This window comes from Delphinapterus leucas, chromosome 7 (genome assembly GCF_059928025.1).
Source record: "Delphinapterus leucas isolate spDelLeu-1000000601 "Yukka" chromosome 7, BTC_Dleu_Yukka2, whole genome shotgun sequence".
Lineage (NCBI taxonomy): Eukaryota > Metazoa > Chordata > Mammalia > Artiodactyla > Monodontidae > Delphinapterus > Delphinapterus leucas.
In genome coordinates, this window is record NC_143135.1 from 105,476,567 (window position 1) to 105,498,554 (window position 21,988).

At 50.7% G+C, this 21,988-nt stretch overlaps 1 protein-coding gene across 16 annotated transcripts in view; it reads right to left on the reverse strand.

Moving 5' to 3' along the window:
• Positions 1 to 9,735: 9,735 nt before the first annotated feature.
• Positions 9,736 to 21,988, reverse strand: part of SNX19 (sorting nexin 19) — a 46,352-nt gene continuing 34,099 nt past the window's right edge. For 6 of the 16 annotated variants that reach the window (XM_022556168.3, XM_022556172.3, XM_022556162.3 and 3 more), the window contains one exon: positions 15,540 to 21,653. In XM_022556168.3, the coding sequence (XP_022411876.1) occupies positions 21,521 to 21,653 (133 nt within the window). In that variant the 3' untranslated portion in view covers positions 15,540 to 21,520. Of the gene's footprint in view, positions 10,983 to 15,539; positions 21,654 to 21,988 lie in introns of those variants that run through there. The other 10 variants (XR_016393971.1, XR_016393970.1, XM_022556161.3 and 7 more) reach the window with 10 other exon arrangements.

Below are 21,988 nucleotides of genomic sequence, written 5' to 3' on the forward strand. Positions count from 1 at the left end.
CTCTCACTGCTGTGGCCTCTCCCGTCGCGGAGCACAGGCTCCGGACGTGCAGGCTCAGCGGCCACGGCTCATGGGCCCAGCCGCTCTGCGGCATGTGGGAACCTCCCGGACCGGGGCACGAACCCGCGTCCCCTGCATCGGCAGGTGGACTCTCAACCACTGCGCCACCAGGGAAGCCCCTCCACCCCCCTTCCTCTTAAAGAGCCTCAGTATTGGTGAGAATGCATTTGTATCCTCACTCTTTAAAAACTAAACATGAGGGCTTCCCTGGATTCCCAGGCCCCCAGTGCCCTCCTGACTCCCCAGAGCCGTGGTGCCCTGACAAAGCTTCTGTTTTCCAGGGAATAGCTGGTATTCCCATTGTCCCATTCCTTGTGTATTTAATAAAGATTTGGAAGAGAGAGTAAGAGCAGGTGAAAGTTATGTGTTTGAGCATCAGACACACCTGAGTTCCATTCTTGCCTCTGTCACTTATTAGATGTGTCATCTCAGGAAAATCGCTTAATGACTCAGAGCCTGTTCTTTATCTGCACGATGACAGTACAGACCACCTCCAAAGAGTGCTGTGCAGAGACTGGGGACATGGGGCCCCTGCTCCACATGGTCACTCAGGGCCTCAGGCTGAGGTTGCCGGGCGGCTGAACCAAAAGGGAAAGAGAGCTCCCAAGCGTCTCTCGTTAGCATTTTAAATGGGTAACAGGCCCACCTACATCGGATGGGCTAGGACCAGTCACACGGTGCCACCTACCCACCCACAAAGGTTCTGGGAAGTGCAATGCCCACGGGTGCCAGGAAAGCTGAGAGCCAGAAACAGCTGGCACCTCGTGCAGCGTGTAAAGCAGCTGGCACTATGATGGGTGTGCTCTAAGGGCTGCATCCAGGCTAGCCAGATTTTGGTTTGGATCTGTTATATATAAAATGTTGTTTATGTACTATTTTAGTATATTCAGGAGTGTCCATGGCTGATAATTCATTGACGTATTATGTTCTCCCTTTCAGAAGTACCCACAGTTGAAGAGAAGATTCGTGGAGATGTGAGAGTAAACCTCGAGGAATGAGTCTCACCAGTAGCTCAGATGGCGGAAGGATTCAGGTTTCCAGAGGAGGCAGCATCTGGCCTGGTTTGGGCGTGTGGGTAGCATCTCAGACACAGGGAGCCAAGGACGACCTCAGCATGGGGCACAGAGCACCCGAGTTCTCCGCTTCGGGCCTGGGAATTTATCTACAACTTGCTCGTTTGTTTATTCATTGACTGGTTACTGAATGCTCCTGTGTGCTGGGCACCGGGGCTGTGGCCCTGAGAACAACAGACACTGCCTTCAGACGATGCGTTTTAGGGGAGAAGACACATGAAGCACAAGTAGGTGGTGGTAACTGCAGAGCCAAGGGTGTCGGCTGTGCCGGGGTGCACAGGGTGGGAGGGTGTAGCTGCTTTATCTGGGGTGGTCAGAGAAGGAATTGAGGGAGCAGGCCCTTGGGGAGCTGGGTGAAGAACATCCCTGACAGAGGGGCTGCAGGACCAGGGAAGAGTGCCACGGTGGAGAGAACAGGATCTAGGAGTGGAGTATCAGAGCTTCGTTGGTTCTGCTACTGATTTGCGCTGGTTCTTGGACCCAGTGACAAAGCAACGTGATTGTGAGGATGGGCTAGGAGCTGGACCACGTGGATGTGAATCCCAGCTCTGCCACTTATGACTAGATGAGCCGGCAAGCTACTTAACCTTCCCAAGCTTCCATTTCGCCATCTGAAAATATGGGGGAAACCCCCGTGCTCCAGGCCCTCTTTGGGAGGATTAGATGAGTTAATTCACATAGAGCACCGAAACCAGGGCCGGACCTGCTGTGAGCCCAAGCTGACAGCAGCTATTTCTATGAGAGCAAGTTGTTTGCCCTCTATGGGGTGCAGTACTGTCATCCCAGATTGTGAGCTTCAGAGAGGTGGTCTCTTTAAGTGCTCAACCCAAAGATTCTTGGAAATCTGATGTTAATTTACATGTTATTTTATGGACCATTTCATGTCATTTGTTAACTGCTTTTTTTTTTTTTTACGGTCTGCCCCCATCACTGTCCTCTTGCAGGGTTTAGCTTCTTTCCAGTGATGTTGAGTATGGGGTCCTTCACTTGTCTTTGCTAGAATTCCACTTCTCTCTGCCTCACTGGTGGGCTTTATTCCTTCTGGGATCTTTACACAGCACTCAGTGCACTTAGTTGATAAAAAACATTCTCTCTATTAATTTCAATACACTGGCAAGGGATCTCTGTAGCAGAAACTTTAAAAAATGAAATTTCATTAGGTCCCAAATTGAGCTACTTGTAATGAGGTGGATGGACCTGAAGTCTGTCATACAGAGTGAAGTAAGTCAGAAAGAGAAAGACAAATACCGTACGCTAACACATATATATGGAATTTAAGGAAAAAAAATGTCATGAAGAACCTAGGGGTAAGACAGGAATAAAGACACAGACCTACTGGATAATGGACTTGAGGATATGGGGAGGGGGAAGGGTGAGCTGTGACAAAGCCAGAGAGAGAGGCAAGGACATGGAAGCAACCTAAGTGTCCATCATCGGATGAATGGATAAAGAAGATGTGGCACATATATACAATGGAATATTACTCAGCCATAAAAAGAAACGAAATTGAGCTATTTGTAATGAGGTGGATGGTCCTAGAGTCTGTCATACAGAGTGAAGTAAGTGAGAAAGAGAAAGACAAATACTGTATGCTAACACATATATATGGAATTTAAGAAAAAAAAATGTCATGAAGAACCTAGGGGTAAGACAGGAATAAAGACACAGACCTACTAGAGAATGGACTTGAGGATATGGGGAGGGGGAAGGGTAAGCTGTGACAAAGCGAGAGAGAGGCATGGACATATACACTACCAAACGTAAGGTAGATAGCTAGTGGGAAGCAGCCACATAGCACAGGGAGATCAGCTCGGTGCTTTGTGACCGCCTGGAGGGGTGGGATAGGGAGGGTGGGAGGGAGGGAGACGCAAGAGGAAGGGAATATGGGAATATATGTATATGTATAACTGATTCACTTTGTTATAAAGCAGAAACTAACACACCATTGTAAAGCAATTATACTCCAATAAAGATGTAAAAAAAAAAAAGAAAAAGAAAAAGACATTTCAGGCCTGTTTTCTGTTTGGAGACCAAGTGTCTGGGTCCACAAAATCACAGACACTCATGGATGGCCCTCCCTGCAACACTGTCCTGGATGCCAACAAAGCTTTGTACGGCCCACCTGACTACTGCCCTGGCCACAGTGCCCCATACAGTGGGACACTTGAAAATCCCTCCAGTCTCTCCAGAACTCATGGTGCAGTGCGATCCTCAGTGCTGGGGACCAGCTGGTGTTCATATTGGATGGAAAGGGGGTTTAGAATGAAAACTGAAACCAGGGATCCGATATCTCTGGGTACCAGAGACGCCAGACTTCACTTCCCCAGCTGGGTGGTCAATTCCATAAGGACCCTGGTGAGGAGGGATCGGAAAGCCCGGACGGGAGTGCCAGTGCCACCATTTATGAGCTCTGTGACCTGAGTCTCAAGTTTCTTATCTATAAAATGTGGGTCTGCACCTTTCTTTTGATGAATAAATGACAATATGTGGCTTTATAAATTCTTTACTTATTATCCTGCATAAATAATGAATGTGCATATTTATCTTGCTAAATAAATATACGGCGGCTCTTCAGTTTTAGATCCTGACAAGTCCACAACCTACTGAGTCTATTGTATTTCTTGGTCGGGTTGGAAGCAGAGAGAACAGTGCCTGGAGAGGGCTCTGGGTCCAGGTAAACCCAGCAGAGGGTGGACCTTGTAAGGGTGTCTCCCCCTTCTCCTTCACCCTGGGGATTACTTATTTATCAACTAGTGAGTGCAGATTCATGCACCTGTAAATAAATCATGCTCTTAGCGATTCTCCCTTGCCCAGAGCATGTGGACCCTGACACCCGGGGAGGGACATCTGGACCCAGCCTGAAGCCCCCGTCTGGTTCTGCGTCCTCACCCGGCTCCTTTCCTGCCACCTGTCACTCACACGCGCCCGCTCAGCCTGCAGGCTGCCTTGGCCGCCTCTGCCCTGGCTGCCGCTCTGCCCACATCAGCTTGCAGACCGTCTAGAATCTCCCCACGCCCCTCCCCATCCTGCCCACCAAGACGCCGTCTAGCACAGGGCTTGTCCTTTTCATTCCTAAGTCGTGAGCCCACCTGGTCCCACAGTATGGCTTTAATTTATGTTGGGCGAACACATGGAAGGTCGAAGAAGCTGAGGGGAGAGAGAATGAAGGGACTTCCTTCCAGGCCTCCCGGCAAAGCAGCTGCGCAGCCAGAACCCCAAACCGAGAATCCAGTTCCTACCTGGAGCTTTCCATCGAGTCAGGCTAGCTGGGGCCTGGCTGTGCTTCTGGGGCGGGTAAGCCGCGTTTGGCGGGGCCGCGGCGTCATCTCCTTTGGGATCGCCCTCCGCCCGCAGGGGCGCCACCTGCTCGCCACGGGGACGCAGCCCTCGCGCCCAGCTGGGACAGCTCTCCCTGCTTGTGGCTGAGGCAACAGCGCCACCTGCTGGCCTTGAGGCCCCGGCCGCAGCCTGCCTCCAGAGGTCTCGGGCGCCCTCTGGTGGGCATTCAGAAGATGCAGCGCAAAAGTGGCCTGGTTACTCCCAGGGCGCCGAGAACCATGATGTCCCTGGGGCCTTTTCCACCTTTGATGTTTGAGCCATGCTATGGGCCCGCACTGGAACCAAGCCTAGAAAGCAAGGCTTTATAGCAACTTAGGATGCAGACGATCAGAGCCGTATGATGGAACAAGTTTCCAGACACAGATGACATGGCATGCTCTCTGGTGACAGAAGGTCCACACAGCTCCCCCAAGTGGCACATAGAGCCGTGGGAAAGGCGGTGGTGGTGAGAAAGAATTGTGGAGGAATTGGGAAGTAAAAAGAAGTGGAGGGAAAGGAAGGGGTGCTATTCTGACCTCCACACCCCTCCTCCAGGACTGAAATCACCAAGGAGGCCATTTGAGAAGAGCAGGCTGCAGTGTAGACAGCCTCTCCCCAGGAGGAGGTCTGCAGCATGTCCAGTTACCCTTGTCTGAGCCCTTCAGGAACACACCCGGCCCTGAGTGTCCCCTTGTCGCTGTCCTATTACTGCCGATCATTGTTGGCTCTGCTGGAGCTCAGCCGCCCTCGGCTCCTGTGTCAGCCATGTAAGAATCTCAGAGGCTTGGGAACGCGAGCCCAGCTTGAAATATACTTCCCTGAAGGGCTTATTTTGTTTTGGGACAAGTCTCATGCCAGTCTGTTCTGCCAAGAAATGATTGGTGTTGAACCGTTGGTTTCCATTGCTGTCAAACACAATCTTACATGGAGAGTAAGGGGGCAGTCACTCTGGAGGACCAGCTGGGAAAGAAGGCTTCTGACTGGCTGGGACTTTCTTAGAAGCCCCTGGAGAATTTTTTTTTTAAAGGAACATCTGGAATGGCTGATGTCCGATGAGCAGGACACTTTTCCAGTGGGTCCTGTCCGTCTAAAGTGGCTGCAGTCAGATTCCACAGGTGTCCAGGGAGAAGGGTGAACAGAGGTCCAGAGCCCCAGCTTAGCTTTGGGCACAGGCTTGGATTTCCTCTATTCCAAATGCAGACAGTCCTGCAGGGTCCCGCCTAGCACACAAAGGTCGGGAAGAATGCAGAAGCAATGTCCCAGTGTTTGTGCAGGTCTTAGGTTACTGAAGGGAGTCTGGACAACATTGGTAGAGAAGCTTGCTTTCCATTCATGCCTCTTAAGACACCTGAAGGTGTGAGAAGGTGAAATTTGACGCTGCTGGCCTTGTTCTTGTGTTTGTTTTGTTTTTCATCCTCATACAACTTAATTGAATGCAAAACTAGTAGAAAATTCATAGCTCAGAATCTGTTCAGATGAATGGTTGGTTAGGAGTCAAAGACACTGACTTTGTGAGTGTTCACTGCATTCATTCTCCCTCCCTGGGCCTCAGTTTCCTACTCTGTACAGTTGGGGGTTGACTGACTTTCAAGGACCTTTACAGTTCTGATGCTCTTTGGTTCTTTAAAATGAAGCCTCATGTCATGCCGTGGTTGACTACCCATCACATTATCATGCATAATGGTCCTTGCTTTACCAAGGAATGTTCGTCTGCTCATGCATTTCCCCACCCATTCATTCAGCGAACGGTGAGTGCCTGCAACGTTCTGGCACTGCTGTGGGCACCAAGGACAAGCTGGGAATAAAGCGAGGTCCTGGCTCACCTGGAGCTTGCAGTCTTGTGCGGGTCAGTCACACACAATAAAAAAAAAATCTAAAAATGTGTGGCGTCGTGTACTGTCCTACAGCGTGAGATAACGTAATGACAGTCAGCTGGTAATAAGTGCTAGGAAGACAAAGCAGACAGGGGTCGTGGGATGAGGAAAGCTGTTTTCTAGACAGCGTGATCAGGAAAGTCCTCTCTGAGAAGAGAAGGTGGCATTTGGCAAGAGAAGACGGATGAGGGCGTGAGAACTGCACGTCCGGGCAGGCACGCGGGCAGGAGGGCCGCACAGAGGCTGGACGCGAGCGTGCTGGGCCTGGCGGGGGGGAGATAAGGAGGCTGCACGTGGGAAAGGAGGCTGCATCCCTGGATCCCATCTTGGGTTTTGATACCAAGTGTGATGGATGCCATTGGAGCTGGTGTGTTCTTGAGTCAGTGTTGTGAGCATGCCTCCCGGCACTGGGGGCGCCGAGAGGTAAACTACAGTCTCCGCGTGCAAGGGCCTCGAAGGTGCCCGGGTGCCCACATGTGGCGGTAACGGGCGGTGGCAGGAACTGTGTGCGGGATGGAAGCAGCGGGATGGAAGCAGCGGTGCAGGCTCCCGCCCTCGAGGAGCTCCGCCTAGGGCCTGGAGGCTGGGAGCTCCGTGCTGTGCCCATCAGGAGGCATGGCCCGGACCACCGAGAAGCGGCTCGAGCAGCCGTCTGGAAGGAGTCAGTGGGGCAGAGGCAGGAGTGGGAGGAACCCGTGTGGGCAATGGCTGGGCTGCCACAGCGGTTCTCACGGCAAAGGTGGCGGAGTGAGTGAGTGAGCAGGCTGGCCAAGGAGGCCAGGGCCCGCCCACGCTCCTCCCCGAGCTGCACGGGAAGGGGCAGATCCCCACCCAGAATGTCATCACGACTGAGCGGCCAGGCCCTGCTGCCCTCTCTTGTGCACAAGCGGTGCATGGTCCCCCTTGAGGCCTCGGCCCCTCCAAGTGCTGAAAGGGATGGTTCCTCGTAGGCCACCAGGCCCCACCTGCCCTGCGGGTGAAGCCGTCGCCCCCAGGGGCCCAGCTAAGGAAGGATAGCAGCTCAGCGTGGCCGTGAGCCCACGCGTTTCGTCGTGTGACTGGCCGCTCCCTGCATCTGACTGAGCCCTCCAGATGCTCAAGGGCCTCCCGACCAGGGACCGCCTTTCTGCGAACCAATGTGATTGTCCAAAAGTGAGCCTGTCTGCACCTAGGCCTGTGTTTCCCCGTGTCTGCTTCTGGGCGGGAAGAGTTGCAGGACCCCAACTTACTGGGCACAGATTGGAGCCTAGGGCCTCCGGCCGTCTGTCCGCTGAGAGGTGGGACGTGCAACACTCCCGGGACCAGCCGCCTTGAGCCGGGGCTGCCAGCAGCACGCCGGTGCCTGCCCGCTGCCACCGGCCATGAGATAATGTCTCTCCATTTTGGGACTGTGACATAGTTACATCAGACCTCAATGGCCAGTGCGCACATTCCAGGCCTGAGACCAGGGTGGCAGCAGAGAAACCTGAGCTGTGAGGAGACATTCTTAGGCTCAAAAATCACAAACCCGAGAGGGAAAGGCACTTGATCAGAAAACAACACCATTCAGGTTATTTTAATGCCCTGGATTTGTGCTGCCCTTTAAGTGGAGCCCCTTCTGTTGCGGGACTTTGGTGCCGAGTGACCCTGGGCCAGATGACTTTCCCTTGTTGTTAACTGAAGAATAAGGTCACGTCTGGCTGGGTGCGCTCCCCGAGTTGTGGTTCCGTCTGCGTTTTCCGTGCACACACCTTGCTCTCAGACGGTGGCACAGCCCAGGTTCTGAGGCTCAGTGGCAGCCGGCCTGGTGTGAGTATACAGAGAACTCTCTTCCCTCCCCCGAGACAACTCCTGAAACTTCTCCCCTTTTCAAGCACTGTGGTGTTGAACGCCATCTGGGCAAGTTCTCTGACCACCTGAACTTGCAACCAAGGGGTAGGGATGATTGTCACCTACTCGGGGAGTCCACCACCAATCCCTCAGACAGTCAGTCCATTCATGAATTAAGCACTGTTTGTGTCCCTGCTGAGTCCTGAGCATTTGCTACGTGCAACGGAGAGTGCAAAGCCACAAACAACATAGGCCTTACTCGCAAGAGGTACATAATACAAGTGCAAAAGACAAAACTTGTACGCAGAGAGTCAGAAACCAATGGTCCAGAATCAACTAGTCTGGCACCAATGAAAATGGCAAGAGGAAGGAAGAGAAGAGAGACTTTTCCAGTGGACACTTGGCCTGAGCGAATGCTGGGAGGTAGGAGGGAGAATCACCATAGCAACAAGTCACCCTGAGCCTTGTCTCTTAAGACTGAAGGAAGAAGGCCTTTCCCCAGGACAGTGGGAGTCAGTAATACTGGATGAGAGAGCTTGGTTTATACACTTTTGAAACTTTAGAGGGTTGACACCCTGCCCAGAGCAACGGGAAGCAGCTTTGTTTAATGGAGTTCCAGGAGATGTTAGCTCTGGACCCAATAAACGGAGACTTGGGTGAGCTTTTCACTGAAACGTGGATGGCCTTAGGTTCTGGTCTGCACGCTCAGGATGACACCCACCTGGGGGCACTGGAAATAGCCCTGAGCTGGAAGTTGGGGGACTCGGGTTCTAGTCTTGGCTTCGGCAATGAAAACGACAAACATTTATTACGCACTGTGTGCTAGGGCTTGTACTAAGGATCCTAAGTATAACCCCGTCTCCCGCCTGTTCTCTGTGAGGAGAGTTCCATGTTATTCCCATTTAATGAATGAAAAAACTAAGGCACGGAGATTTTAAATCACCTACCGAAGGACACAGAGCTAATCAGTGGTGGAGCTGGGATTCACACCTGGTTGTCGGTCGGCAGAACTATTTCTTAATCCCTGTGCTGCTGCCTCTTGAAAAAATGGGTGACTGATCTTGGGCAAAAGTTTCTTTTTCAGTAAAATGAAGACACTAATAACTCCCCCAAATTACCTTAAAAAGTGTTTGTCAAGATCTAAGTAAAACATTGGATATGAAATACTTCATAATTTAGAAAGTCCTATACATGTGTAAAGTATTACATTCCTCAGAGCAACAATGAAAAGATAAAATGGAAGAAGAGCTGATGGAAAAGACTCTAGAAAAATGAAAACCAAAAGTGTGTACTTTGATTATCAGCCCGAGACAGGCTAATTGGGGATGAATAGGTCCTTGGACTCCATGGAAGTCTGGGGGTGTGGCTTATTCCTCAAAGCTGTATGGTAGCCTTAATCCATGTGATTTTGGAAGGCTTAAAGAGGGAGAATGGCGGATAGGGACTTTTACTCTAGGAGCCCAGAGAAAGTCAAGACAGTCCTTCAGAGTCAAAGCTACATTCTTTCCTCCCTCACTTTCGTCATGCTTCGTTCCTTCCTTCCTTCTTTCCTCAAACTGAGACCCAAATGAAGTGGAAGAAAATCTCTACTGAGATAAGAGTCAAGATGAAATATAATCATTCATTCGTTTTGATGACAAACATTCAGAAAGCATCATCACTGTTCCAGAAACTGGCCAGGAACTGGAAGGCACAGTCTTTGCTCTCTAACTGATGTGACAGAGCTGGACAGGGTTTCATCCAATATCCAGCCCATCCTCTGTATGGAAAGAAAGAAAGAAAAGTCCAGGGAAGTGAAGAGATTTGTTCAAGGTCACCGTGCCCAGGCAAATGTGTGTTTCCTCCCCGTTTCAGACATTCCCTTCTGGGTGGATTTGGGGTGAGGGAGGGGGAATTCGTTCACAATCCATATACTGCCCTGTGACAACAATTCCAAAGAATGCCAGGTGATTTTTTTAAAGCTCACCTTTGAAATGGTTCTTTCTCTGCCTGTATACGCCTGAAGAGTTAAATAGGAACAATCTACATAGGGGTCTCATGGACTATCGATCACCTGCTTTCCCGTATCAAGGAGTGCTTCCCTGTAAGACTGAGATCAGCACCCATGTACACGGAGTTGTGTGTCCCTGTGAGAAGAAACAGTCAGTTACGGCCACTGAACACCTAACCAGTCCCCGTGGAGCTGACTCTCCGCTCCTCTCCCGTCTCACCTTCCCTTATCACGTGCTGGTGGCCGAATCTCCCCCACTGACTGCAAGATAATTCACATCCTCTGGTGTTACCGCTCCCTCCCACTTCAGCTCAGCATTATAAACAAGACAAAATGTAATAAAAAGGTAAAAAAGACAAACAAAAATACCTTTCACCAGGGGCTGGGTTGGGGACTAGAGAGTACGTCTGTCATTGGGGGAAAACAACACCCCTTTTTAGTCCAGAATTCATCAGATTCCTCCTATGGTGATAGAGAGGTCCTTTCACCCCAGCAACCAGGAGGCTCCAGCTGGGCATGTGCTTCTGAGATGGGTCCTGGCTAAGGGCCACCAGTCTGGGGCCTGCTTCTGGGGACGTCGGCACCTCCGATGAGATGGTCAGCCTGAGAGGCGTGGGAGGTGGGGCCCGGTGTTACTGCTGCAGCTATGAAACCTACTCAGACAGCCTCCTCCCACACTGATCTGAGAAGCTGGCAGATCTTTACAGCGGGGGTGCTGACAGACGTCTAAGGCTTCACCTCTGCTCAGTGGAAGGTTCCTGCTGTCATCTGGCTTTTAAGGGGGGTTGCAGGGGTGTGGCTCCATTGTGGGCAGGAAGATGGAGAGAAAATTGCCAGATGGTGTTGAGGATTCCAAGTCTACCAGAAGAGAAAGAAAGACATTACTCACTGACACAAGAAGGCTGCCAACTCCACTTACAGATCAAGCCTTTGTGTGCAGGCAAAGTCTGTCCCGAGCCCGTGTGAGAAGATGAAGGAACCAGCCATGGCCTCTGAGAATTTGTGAGATGACAGAATATTTAAGGGGAAACTAGGGAGATGCCACGGTGTAGTAGTTGGAGAAATCACAGTACGCAAGACAATCTGCCCCCAAGGGCTCTACAGCTGCTGGAGAGGACAGACGGGCACGTCCTCAGGGGCAGGTCAGGACAGACCTACTCCAGGTGCAGCTCCATGAGCACAGCTGGATACAGTCCAAGCAAGGTGTGCTGAGCCCAGCCAATTCAAGGGAAACTTCTGTTTCATTACGTTTCAGTTCTTAAGAAGGAACCTCTTCATTACACATTGCTTCTCAGGGCAGCAGGTAAAAGGCACACAGAACTATGAACAGATACAATCAGCAACCACTTCTGCTTTTACATGGCATCTTTCCCACTTGAGCATTAATTATTTGGCATTTTCTCCCTGCTTTTCAGAAAGTTTTCTCTAGGAGGTTGAACTTACAGAGATGATTTAAGGGAGAGGAAAGCTTCAGCAGTATCTCCAGAGGCTGTTTTGCATTTTCTAATGTCTGAAGTTTTTACAACAGGTTTTCCATGGAAAACTCAACAAGTCGCTAAACTCTCTGAGTCTCAGAACCCAGACTTAAAGTCAGGGGAAGAGATTCCCATGGCTAACCTTTCTAGTCATCCGTCCTGTCAGTTTGGGCTGCCATAACAAAACCCCACAGGCTGGGTGGCTTCAACAGAAATTTATTTCTCGTGGTTCTGGAGGCTGAGAAGTCCAAGATCAAGATGCTGGCAAGGTAGGTTTCATCCTGAGGCCGTTTCTCTTGGTTTGTAGGTGGCCACCTTCTCACTGGGGGCCCACGTGACCTCTTCATGTGCGTGAGGAGAGGAAGCTCTGGTGTCTCTTCATGCAAGGGCACTAATTTCATCATGGGGGCTTCCACCCTCATGACCTCGTCTAAACCTAACTACCTCCCCCTGGCTCACCTCCTGATACCATCACACTGGGGGCTAGGGCTTCAACATAAAAATTCTGCGGTGGGAGGGACACAAGCATTTTGTCTACAACATTGTGTGAATGGTTTGGAACATGTAAAGCATTTATGAAAATGTTTAATCTTAGGGTCGATGGTTATTCTGATTTCACAGAAGGGAATACTAGGGCAGTCTTCTTCATAGAATATCAAATATGGAGTCAAGTATAAGAAATATCATAGGGGCTTCCCTGGTGGCACAGTGGTTGAGAGTCTGCCTGCCAATGCAGGGGACACGGGTTCGAGCCCTGGTCTGGGAAGATCCCACATGCCGCGGAGCAACTGGGCCCGTGAGCCACAACTACTGAGCCTGCGCGTCTGGAGCCTGTGCTCTGCAACAAGAGAGGCCGAGGTAGTGAGAGGCCCGCGCACCGCGAGGAAGAGTGGCCCCCGCTCGCCGCAACTAGAGAAAGCCCTCACACAGAAACGAAGACCCAACACAGCCAAAAATAAATAAATAAATTTATATATATATAAAAAAAAGAAATATCATACATTTAAGGTTTACCTGTAATCTTAAGTTGATGTCCATATTAATTTATCATAGAGACAATTAGACTAGTGGGACAGCCGAGTCAACCCACAAAGACTGGTAAGCTAATACAGGAGAAAAATTTAAGGAATAAAGAGAGAGCAATTTTTGAGTTGCATAAGAAAGGAAAAATGACAGAGCTATGAAGTCTTTATAAAATATTTTTTTCCTGTTATTATTTACTTAGTTTGGTTTTTAAGAAAAGGGTTTCAGAAATAAACACAGGAAAGGATTGGGTGAAGCAAACTATTGGTCCAAGGCTGCCTGCTATGAACAAGACTAGATGAGGAAAATTTCTATCACTTGGGAAACATCTACAGAAACCCTAATCTTATATAGATCTCAGGTCACTCCACTCCAGCAGTGGGCATTCTCCACATCCCAAACCTCAGGACGCGGAGCCTGCTGAAACACAAGCTCTCAATCCTCTCCAGACTGCTAGAAGGAGGTGCACAGCCCTGCTCTCCAAGCATTGAGGCCATGAGTATTACTGCCGTCTCCACACATGCATACTTATCTCCCCTCTTATCCGTCCAGACAAGCTCTCGCCTTGTAAGCAAATGCCGTATGGCACTCACAAGCCCATATCTGTGCAAGGCACACACCTGTACACGGGGGAAAATTCTGTTTCAAACATTAAAACAACAGCTTCTATCTCATCCAAACAGATCGGCGAAAAGGAAATTTTCTGGGTCCTCATCCATATGCAGGATATACAAAGCTGTCTGGAACAGATCTGGTATTAATTACCTAGTGCTCTACACTGGAATAAGTGCTTAATCCCAAGGAGGTTTACACTGGAGACTGACCAACCTGCCCTGGGGTGGATACACAACCAATCTTGGCTCCAGAGACTATTCCACATCATGTGTTGTGCAAATGTGCACTGGCACAGGAATGGACTTCGTTCCTCAGCAGATGGGATCCTTCTTCCGCGGGGCGACTCTAAGATAATATATGACCCAAGCACTACATTGTCTAGAGCTTCCTACTTTTCGCGAAATGCATCACTGTCTTAATTCTCAGACTGAACTTCTTCCTCCTTTACCTGCACTTGCCCTCTTTCAAGTCATGGCCTGGAGGCTCCTTCTGGGGCCCAGGAACAGCAGGCGACTTTCATGTTGACCTGCAGCTAATTTGGATGTCTTAGATTCCTAAGTTTTCATTCTGATGGCAGCTGCCCAGTTTTGATCTGTGTTTGGGCAAACAGTTGCAGCAGCAAACTTGGTGGGGAAGATAGCAAACACCTGTGAGAGTGAAGTGGCATTTATGCTAGGCTTCCTTTTCTTCATGGTTATTACTGTGTCTTTGAAGAGTTTTCCTTGCCGTATCTTAGACATGACTTAAACTATTAGAGAAGGTGTGAAATAGAGAATTTTGGATCTGGGACCAAAGGATTTCCAGAAAGCAAACGGGAGAGAAAGTTGTCTTTCTCTTCATGGAAACTGCATTCCTTACAAATTTGTGTCTGGGGCAGGAAGAAGTTGAGAATATTTCTTGCAGGCAGATTTTTGTTTTGTCTTCTGATCCCAGTGCGGTAAAGAGTAGGTGAAGGTGGGGGACTTGGAAAGTAAACAGGGCACGCTGGGTGTTTTTGTGGCTGGATCATTTTAGAAACCATTTTCAAATCAGGACCAATTTTCTTTAAAAAGCGTATAGTTTTAGAACCTTACGGCCTACATACTTAGATGGCAAACAGCACTCTTATAAAACTGTGTGGGTTTTGGCGATAGAAAAATGAACTTCTTTCACTTGATATTTGCTTTAGAATAAAGATATAAGCTCCTAAAAAGGAAAACTTGGCTTCGCCTCATCCCTTTCTCCATCTTTTGTCCCCAGCAAATTCTTCTTTCATTCAACTTATTCACATACTTTACCTCCTAAGAGTTGATAAGCATAATAGTCTTTAATTAAACGAGCTTCAGTATTTATTTTGCACTAGGTAGATAAAATGGTTGCGAAGGCACCGGGATATAACGGGAGTAGAACAGATACAATGTTCGTTGCCCTTGAAGAATTATAACCTCTTGCTGAAGACCCCACAGGTATGCACAAGGACCTGAGAGGCAGCGTGTTGATAGGTAACTCTGAGTGGCACAATCAGGTAAAGCTTTAAGGAGAAGGTGGAACTTGAATGGCTCTGACAGATAGAGGGTGCCCACCCACGCACAGCTGGAGGAAGGAAGGGAATCTACCTGGAGAAAGGGCATGGGCCAAAGGACAGAAGCAGGAGAGAGCAGAACACTGGCCCCTAGACTTCTGTGAAACTATCTCATCCAACTTCCTGGCTAAACCAACTCCATAATACATTCTGTCCCCAAGTAAAAGTCCTACTGCCAACCAAGCCCACATGATTCTCCTAGAGACACATGAAACCTTAATGAACGGTGCCCTCACTGTTCTTGAAAGAATCTGGTTTGCCATCACTTTGTTGAATTTGGACTCTGTGTATTTGTAAAGGATATAAACTCTAAAGAAAGGGCTGGTTTTCTTCCTCAATAAGGTCTGTTCCCCCTAACAGCAAGATATGAAATGAAATGCAGGCATTTTGCTAAATCATGGTAAATCTTTCTGACAGCTACAGGGGCAGAATGATTCTTTATCAAGGGGCACAGACAAAAGGGCTGATGCCCCAAGCTTATAGATCACCACACAATGCTATACCCAGCACAGAGAAGTCACAGCTTCTGTGGTCACGATAGTGCCTTTATCTGCAATCTCAGACTTTTGTGTTTATCTGTCTTGGTCTTTATCTCCCACTGATTAATCCAAGTGTCTGGAAGTAAGTATGACCCACTCTCCATTGGTCATAATAATATAGTGCAACAGTAACAGGGAACATATGGAGAAGAAAAAAAGGTCGAAGTGTGCACGTGACCACATGTAAAATAAACAACAAGGATTTCCTGTATAGCACAGGGAACTATATTAAATATCTTGTAATAAACTATAATGAAAATAATCGAAACATAAAAAATGGATATACACATGTATACGTATAACCAAATCACTTTGCTGTACACCTGAAACTAACACATTGTAAATCAACTACACTTCAATTGAGAAAAAGTCAAAGTGTGGATTATTTATATATAAGCCGCAGATTTACCTCCTTAACCTTTATTGCACTTTAATACCAAAATTAGCTTGCATTTCCTAAACGAACATTGGTGAGAAAGAGGCCTATCTGGGATTAAAATGAGTAGATAATGTCACTTAGGAAACGTTTTCTAAGTTTGGATCTTGATTCTATTACTTTTCTTTCATTCCCCTCCAGCCCTCCACACCCAGAAGCAGTGTGCCAGTGGCGCCTAGAGAAGCACCTGTGGGTGAGGTCTGCAGGATCAAGATGTGTGGGGAAACCAGACTCTGTCCTGCTGGTGAAGACGTCAAAGCCAGGAGTAGTTCTCTGTATCCTATCACTTGCTTGCGTGCACTTCCAGAAAAGCCGAGTTCACAGGTACTTTCAGACCAGAGACAGGTGGGAGTGCGCGGGACGCGGCAGGAGGGCTCAGCGAATCTGAGAAGAGCGCAGTGCACGTGCCACGGGGGCTGCTGGCGCCCGAACTTCCTCCACCGCTTCGTGCTGCCTCTGCTTCAACCCCGCTGCTCCTGGCTCACGGCCGGGAAATGTTATGATGATTTTCACTTGTTTCTTGCTTGACACATTCTTCCGAGTTCGTGTTTTCCTGCCTGTTTTTAAGAAAACCAGACCCTGCCGTCTCTGTGCACTACGAAGTAGCAGACCAGTCTCAGGGTGCGGGAGGGGCTTTGGGGTAGCTGCCAGTGTTCCGTGTGTAGCGGCCTCCTCACCCTTTACGCCACAGAGGAGCGACGGAGGCTTGCTGGCTGGAAACCCTTCCGCCTTCAGCGCTTTGTTCTCTGGCCCACCAAGGCAGTGCAAGCGAGCGCTGCCCTGTGACTTCCGGCTCTCCCGGTGGAGAAAGGGGACAGAGGGGCCGCGTTATGGCGGAGCCCGCCCAGCGGGGCTTCAAGGAGCGCAGCATCATGCTTTCCCTTCTCCCCCGTTACGGCTCCTGCTCCCGTCTGCAGGGCGAGGAGCAACTGCAGGCTCCCGGGCCGCGGCGGCGGGGTCTGGCCAGAGCGCGGCCGCCGGGTGTCCGGAGGCAGGCCGCTCCACGGCTCCGTCCAGGAGCTGAGGAGGGGCCAGTAATGGCACCGCTGCGTCCCAGCAGGGCGCCGACGCTTGACAAACCCGCTCTTACACGTGATCTCGATTGACTCTCAAAAGGGTTGTAACGTTTTCGCCCCTTTTTCTACGAGAGACCTGAGTCTCGGTGCAGGTGAGTTACCCAACCACATGGCGTCCTCAGAGCCGACTAGGTGGCAGGGCGAGGACTCCGCCACCTCATATGCAGGCAGCGGCGGGAACAGGCCGGGAGGGAGCAAGGGGGTCAGGAGGGGCTGAGGCAGGAGCCGAGTCCCAGGGGCAGGACCAGGCCAGGCGGTTTGCGCGCGTGTGGTCGAGCCCCCCGTTCCCGGTAGCAGGCCTGCAGATGACAGACGCTCTCAGGGGGACTCTTCCTTGACCCCCGCCGTGCAGAGGGAACCCACCGAGGTCCCTCACCCGCCGGGCCCTCGTGCCCACAGGCCCCCTCCGCCTGACCCCCCCGGGGCTCCCGCCTCGGCTCTCGCCCCTCCCTCCCCACCCACAGGGCTCGCCCTGTGCTGGGCCGCACGCAGCTGTCTTTAAAATGTCTGGATTGCTGTAACATACACCAAAATGTGCCCTCTCGGCCACTTCGAAGTGTGCAGTTAAGCAGGGTTACAGACACTCACACTGGTGTAGACGGGTCTTCAGGACTGCTTCCTCTCCCGTGAGGCGGAACCTCCGCACCCGCTACACGGCCACCCCTGGCCCTCGACCGCCATTCCATCTGTCCTGTGGGCCTGGCCGCTCGGGGCACCTCAGATAAGAGGCCAGACAGGATGTGTATGCCGGGGACTCCCCGTAACTCTACCCACCTGGTTCACTGTGCTCTCCACCTGGACACCTCCCCATTGCTTCACCGGCCAATTCCCGTTAATCCTTTAGGAGTCAATTCCGATGTTATCACCTCAGGCTCTCCCTGGCTCCCCAGCCTCAATTAAGTGCCCCTCCTGTATATTTAGTGGTGCATTAGCTGCACCCAGTTGGAGGTGGCGACCGAGTCCTAAGCCCCTGATACTTGAGGTGCGGTTGCGGGCCTGCATTCTCACTGGCTACCCCTGGGAGCTTGAGAGAATGCAGTTCGCTAGGCCTTTACCAGGGCGCCAGGTCACTCAGGCACACACTCCAGTTCAGCAAGCACTGTTCTCACTGGACAAGGGGGCTGCAGAAACTGCTCCTGGGCTCAACCCAACCGGCTGCCCTGTGTGAACAAAGCTTTCCGCCGACAGCCGGTCGTCTGAATACACATTGCCTGTGGCTGCTTTCACACCACAGTGGAAGGGCTGAGCGGCTGCAACAGACCATCATGTGGCCACACAGCCTAAAACGTGTGTTCCCTGGCCCTTTACCACAGACGTCTACTAGACCATAGGCTCCTTCAAAGTGAGAACCCGTCTTACTTTGCTTTGTAATTAGCACAATGGTTATGTGTGTGGGCCTGAGGGCAGACTGACAAGATTTCTATCTCAGCTCTGCCATTTCCCTCAAGTGACTGGCAGGTCACCGTCTCTGTGCCTCATGTTCCCTTATAAAGTGGGGACAGAGAGTAGAACTACCTCACAGGGCTGATGTGTGGGTTACGTAAGGTAATGGACGTGAAGGGCTTCACATGGCACCTTCCGCAAACGTTACCCTTAGCTGGTTCGCTATTTTTAGAGCACCGGGGACTTTGGTGATGTTGGCAGGATGGCCCCTGCACCTGACACTGCTTATCAACGCCCATTCTCTGCTTCTTCCTTGCTAACATCTAATTATTTTTTCAGGTATCTAATCTTCCGGGAGAGTGACCTCCTCCCTGGGCGACAAACACGACTACGAGCCAGTCGTGGTCATGCATCCTCAATGTCGGTGGACTGGCTTAGGGGCGGGCAGTTCTGGCCAACGAGTCAGGAGAAGAGGAATCTTGGAGGGCTTCTGGAAAACGGTTTCCTCATTCTTTAGAAGAAAACGTGGGAGAGATGACCCCGTTCTTTCATGGATATTTGTTATATGTGAATGTGATGCCCTGAAGCGCAGCAACTATGAAGATAGGCGGTCTGAGGACGAGCTAACATGTTTACAAGGGCAAAGCAAAAAGATGGGAAGAATCTGGGCCCTCTATGAGGTCAGAGTTGTTGAATCCATCAACCCCTGGGCCTCACCCACTCAGGTACTGATCTGAGGGAAGACAATAAATGTTTCTAGTAATTTAATTTCAGGCTAAAGCCACCTAACTCATATAGCCAGGGACCATGTTGACACATATTTTTACTCCGCCCAGGACCTAACAACTGTTGTTGGGTGCCATGAGCAAAGGAAGAGTGGAAGTTGGAAATGAATGGGCTGGGTAGGGCAAAAGGAGAATCACGAATGTTCCAGGTTAGTGTAGGTCCAATTCTTCATTCATCGCTCTCTCAGGTGGAGTATCTTTTCCTGAGACCTGTGGCTCGCTCCCAAACGCTTATCTCCCTTGTTGTCTGAACCTACTACCTAAACATGGGAGGTCGTTTCAGAGCCAGATGGGGTTTGATTACTTCCTTGACGATATCCATTATTTCCCTTCTGGGTAGGAGGAGGGTCTGCAGACAGCTGATCTTTTTGGGGCAGAGAGTATGGAGGTGGGGTCTCTTATAGAACACGAAATACAAGGAGGTGTCCTTTGGGCTGGAAGTATCAAAAGATTGCTTAGAATTTACCATTATAGGGGTCTAACGGTGTTGTCAGCTTGTGTACTGGTTTTGTGTCATATCTGAGCCAGAACTGGTAGCAGAGATTCAAAGCAATATAGGTGGCCAGTACACATGAGAGCAAAGCATGGGGAGGGAAGGGCAGCGGAGCACGGGGCCGCCCCCACCTCTCCTGGAGAGCACCCTGGCCCTGGCGGTGGGAGGGAGGGGCAGCACGGTGTCGCTGGGCCCCCTGCAGTCCCTCACCCTGCAGACACTTACCACAGGGAGAAATGCTGAGCGGCTTCTCCTGTGAGTGCCCCGGGTGGGAGACGCTCTGAGAACTCTGGAGCCACAAAGTGAAACAATGAACTTTTTGTTTTGCTTTGTTTTTGGTTTTCTTTTGCCTTACGCGGGCCTCTCACTGTTGTGGCCTCTCCCGTTGCGGAGCACAGGCTCCGGACGTGCAGGCTCAGCGGCCGTGGCTCACGGGCCCACCCGCTCCGCGGCATGTGGGATCTTCCCGGACCGGGGCACGAACCCGCGTCCCCTGCATCGGCAGGTGGACTCTCAACCACTGCGCCACCAGGGAAGCCCAACAATCAACTTTTAAGGCAGAAGGAACCAAGTGACATGACCTTATTCATCCCCTTGCCTTTAGGCACTAACAGTACCACTAAAGCCCCCAATTACCTCACTACATGTTTGATGGTTAAAAGCCTTCCGGGGTGGGGTGCGGGGAAGCAGAAAGATTTCACAGCTTTCTCCCGTGAGCCGTTTTAATCTAAGAGAACTTTGACACTTGTCCTAGACCCACCCTGTTCTCGCCAGTCCAACCCCAAGACCCTCCTCCAAGTGGAAGGGTCCCAGTTCAGTGGCATCAGGCACGCCCCAGCAAGCGCAAGCTAAAGGGACGAGGGTGAGCGAACCCCCCGCGGTGAGACCTACGTGCAGCGCCTACCTCCTGGCTCTCCGTCCCTCCTTTCCTTCCACCAATTTCTACGAATTGTCCGTCTTTCTAATGGACGCCATGCCTTTGCTTTCACCACTGGTGCTCTTCAAGACTAATTAGATCCTGAAGGAACAGGAAGTAAAAAGCTGTTTCTGGGTAAGCCGCTAATGTTCTTGGCTTAGAGTTAAAGTTCCCTGCCAGAGACCTGCAGAGAGAGAACCCTCACTCCTCTGGGCATTCTCAGCCAAGAAGCAAGTGCTTCCCTTCCCTCGGGCAGCTCTGGGCTGAATATGCAACTTGCCATCCGATTGGGTTGAAGAAAGACTGAGGAGGCCACAAAGGTCAAAACTCACTTGCTCTTGGGGAGCGGGTTAGAAAGCTAGTAAAGAAAACCTGCGGTGCAGCTGTCTTTCAGGAGAGGGTACGGAGGGTCGGGTGGATCTACCAGAAGTGTTGTCAGTCTGTGCTGAGGTCTTTGGGACAGGAAGAGTACAGCCACCCAGGGAGAAAGCCTGCAGTGACACCCTCTACGGGGCCGATGTGCTGGAAGCACGCCTTGAGAAAGGCTTCCCTCCCTCTTGCGGGGCTGTTGGGAAGCTAGGTAGGACCAGGGGTCTGGCTTTCAAGAGTGGTCCCAAATGAATTTTCAGTTTCCTGGTGGGAACAGAGAACTCAGAAGATTGTCTTCTCTAAGAAAATCTGGCTATGGTTTTTCTCCTGGTCTACCTAGAGCCTGCACTGGTGCGTGAGGCACACGTGTGCACAGGGCCAGGCTGTCGGCAAACAACCTTAGGGAGGAGGGCAAAGGAGAGGCAAAAGGGGCTCATTCCTCTACCTCACAGCTTCCTTTTCCAAAGGAAGCAGGATCCGCCCACCAGCAACAGTCCAAACACCACCAAAGAGGCATGGAAATGGGTATGCATGCAACTGGTCCATATACCCCCTCATCGCCTGCTACAAATGGAGTATAAGTTGGGGGAGAACTGTGCCACTGAGACCCCAGGCCTTCTGAGCCACAGCCCAGTTCCAGAGGCACAGCCCTCCTGACTGGTCTCTGGGTGGCAGAGTAGTGCTCTCTTCCTAACCTTCGAAGAAATGGGTGAAATAACCTCCGGTTAAGGGGAGATGCCCATCTTCCTGGGGCTGCCTGGGGTGTCTGCGGCAGAGCTGGTTATGGCGGACACCTCAGCAGAGGCACTGAGATCCAAGAATTCCAGGATGACGTCCCAAAGGCAGTAAATCAAATGCCTGAAACAGATGGACAAAACAACTCAGAGCAGGGTCTGGCTCGCTCTAGAGACACCAGATCCTGTTTATGACATTTATCTTCCCTCTCCCTTTCCCCTCTACTGATATCCTTAGTGGACTCCAAACATCAACAGCTGGACAAAGCCTCTGTCATGAAATGAAAGTCTGTTGAACTCATAAAGGCTATGACCCCAGTAAAGGTGGAGATGGTACTCGAGACTAGATGTTAGGAAATTCCACATTGCTTTATAGCTAGCTACATTAGCACATTGGCACTGCTCTGAAGAACTCTAAAGGAGGGAAAAATCCCTGTGATAACAACTTACTAAGAATCT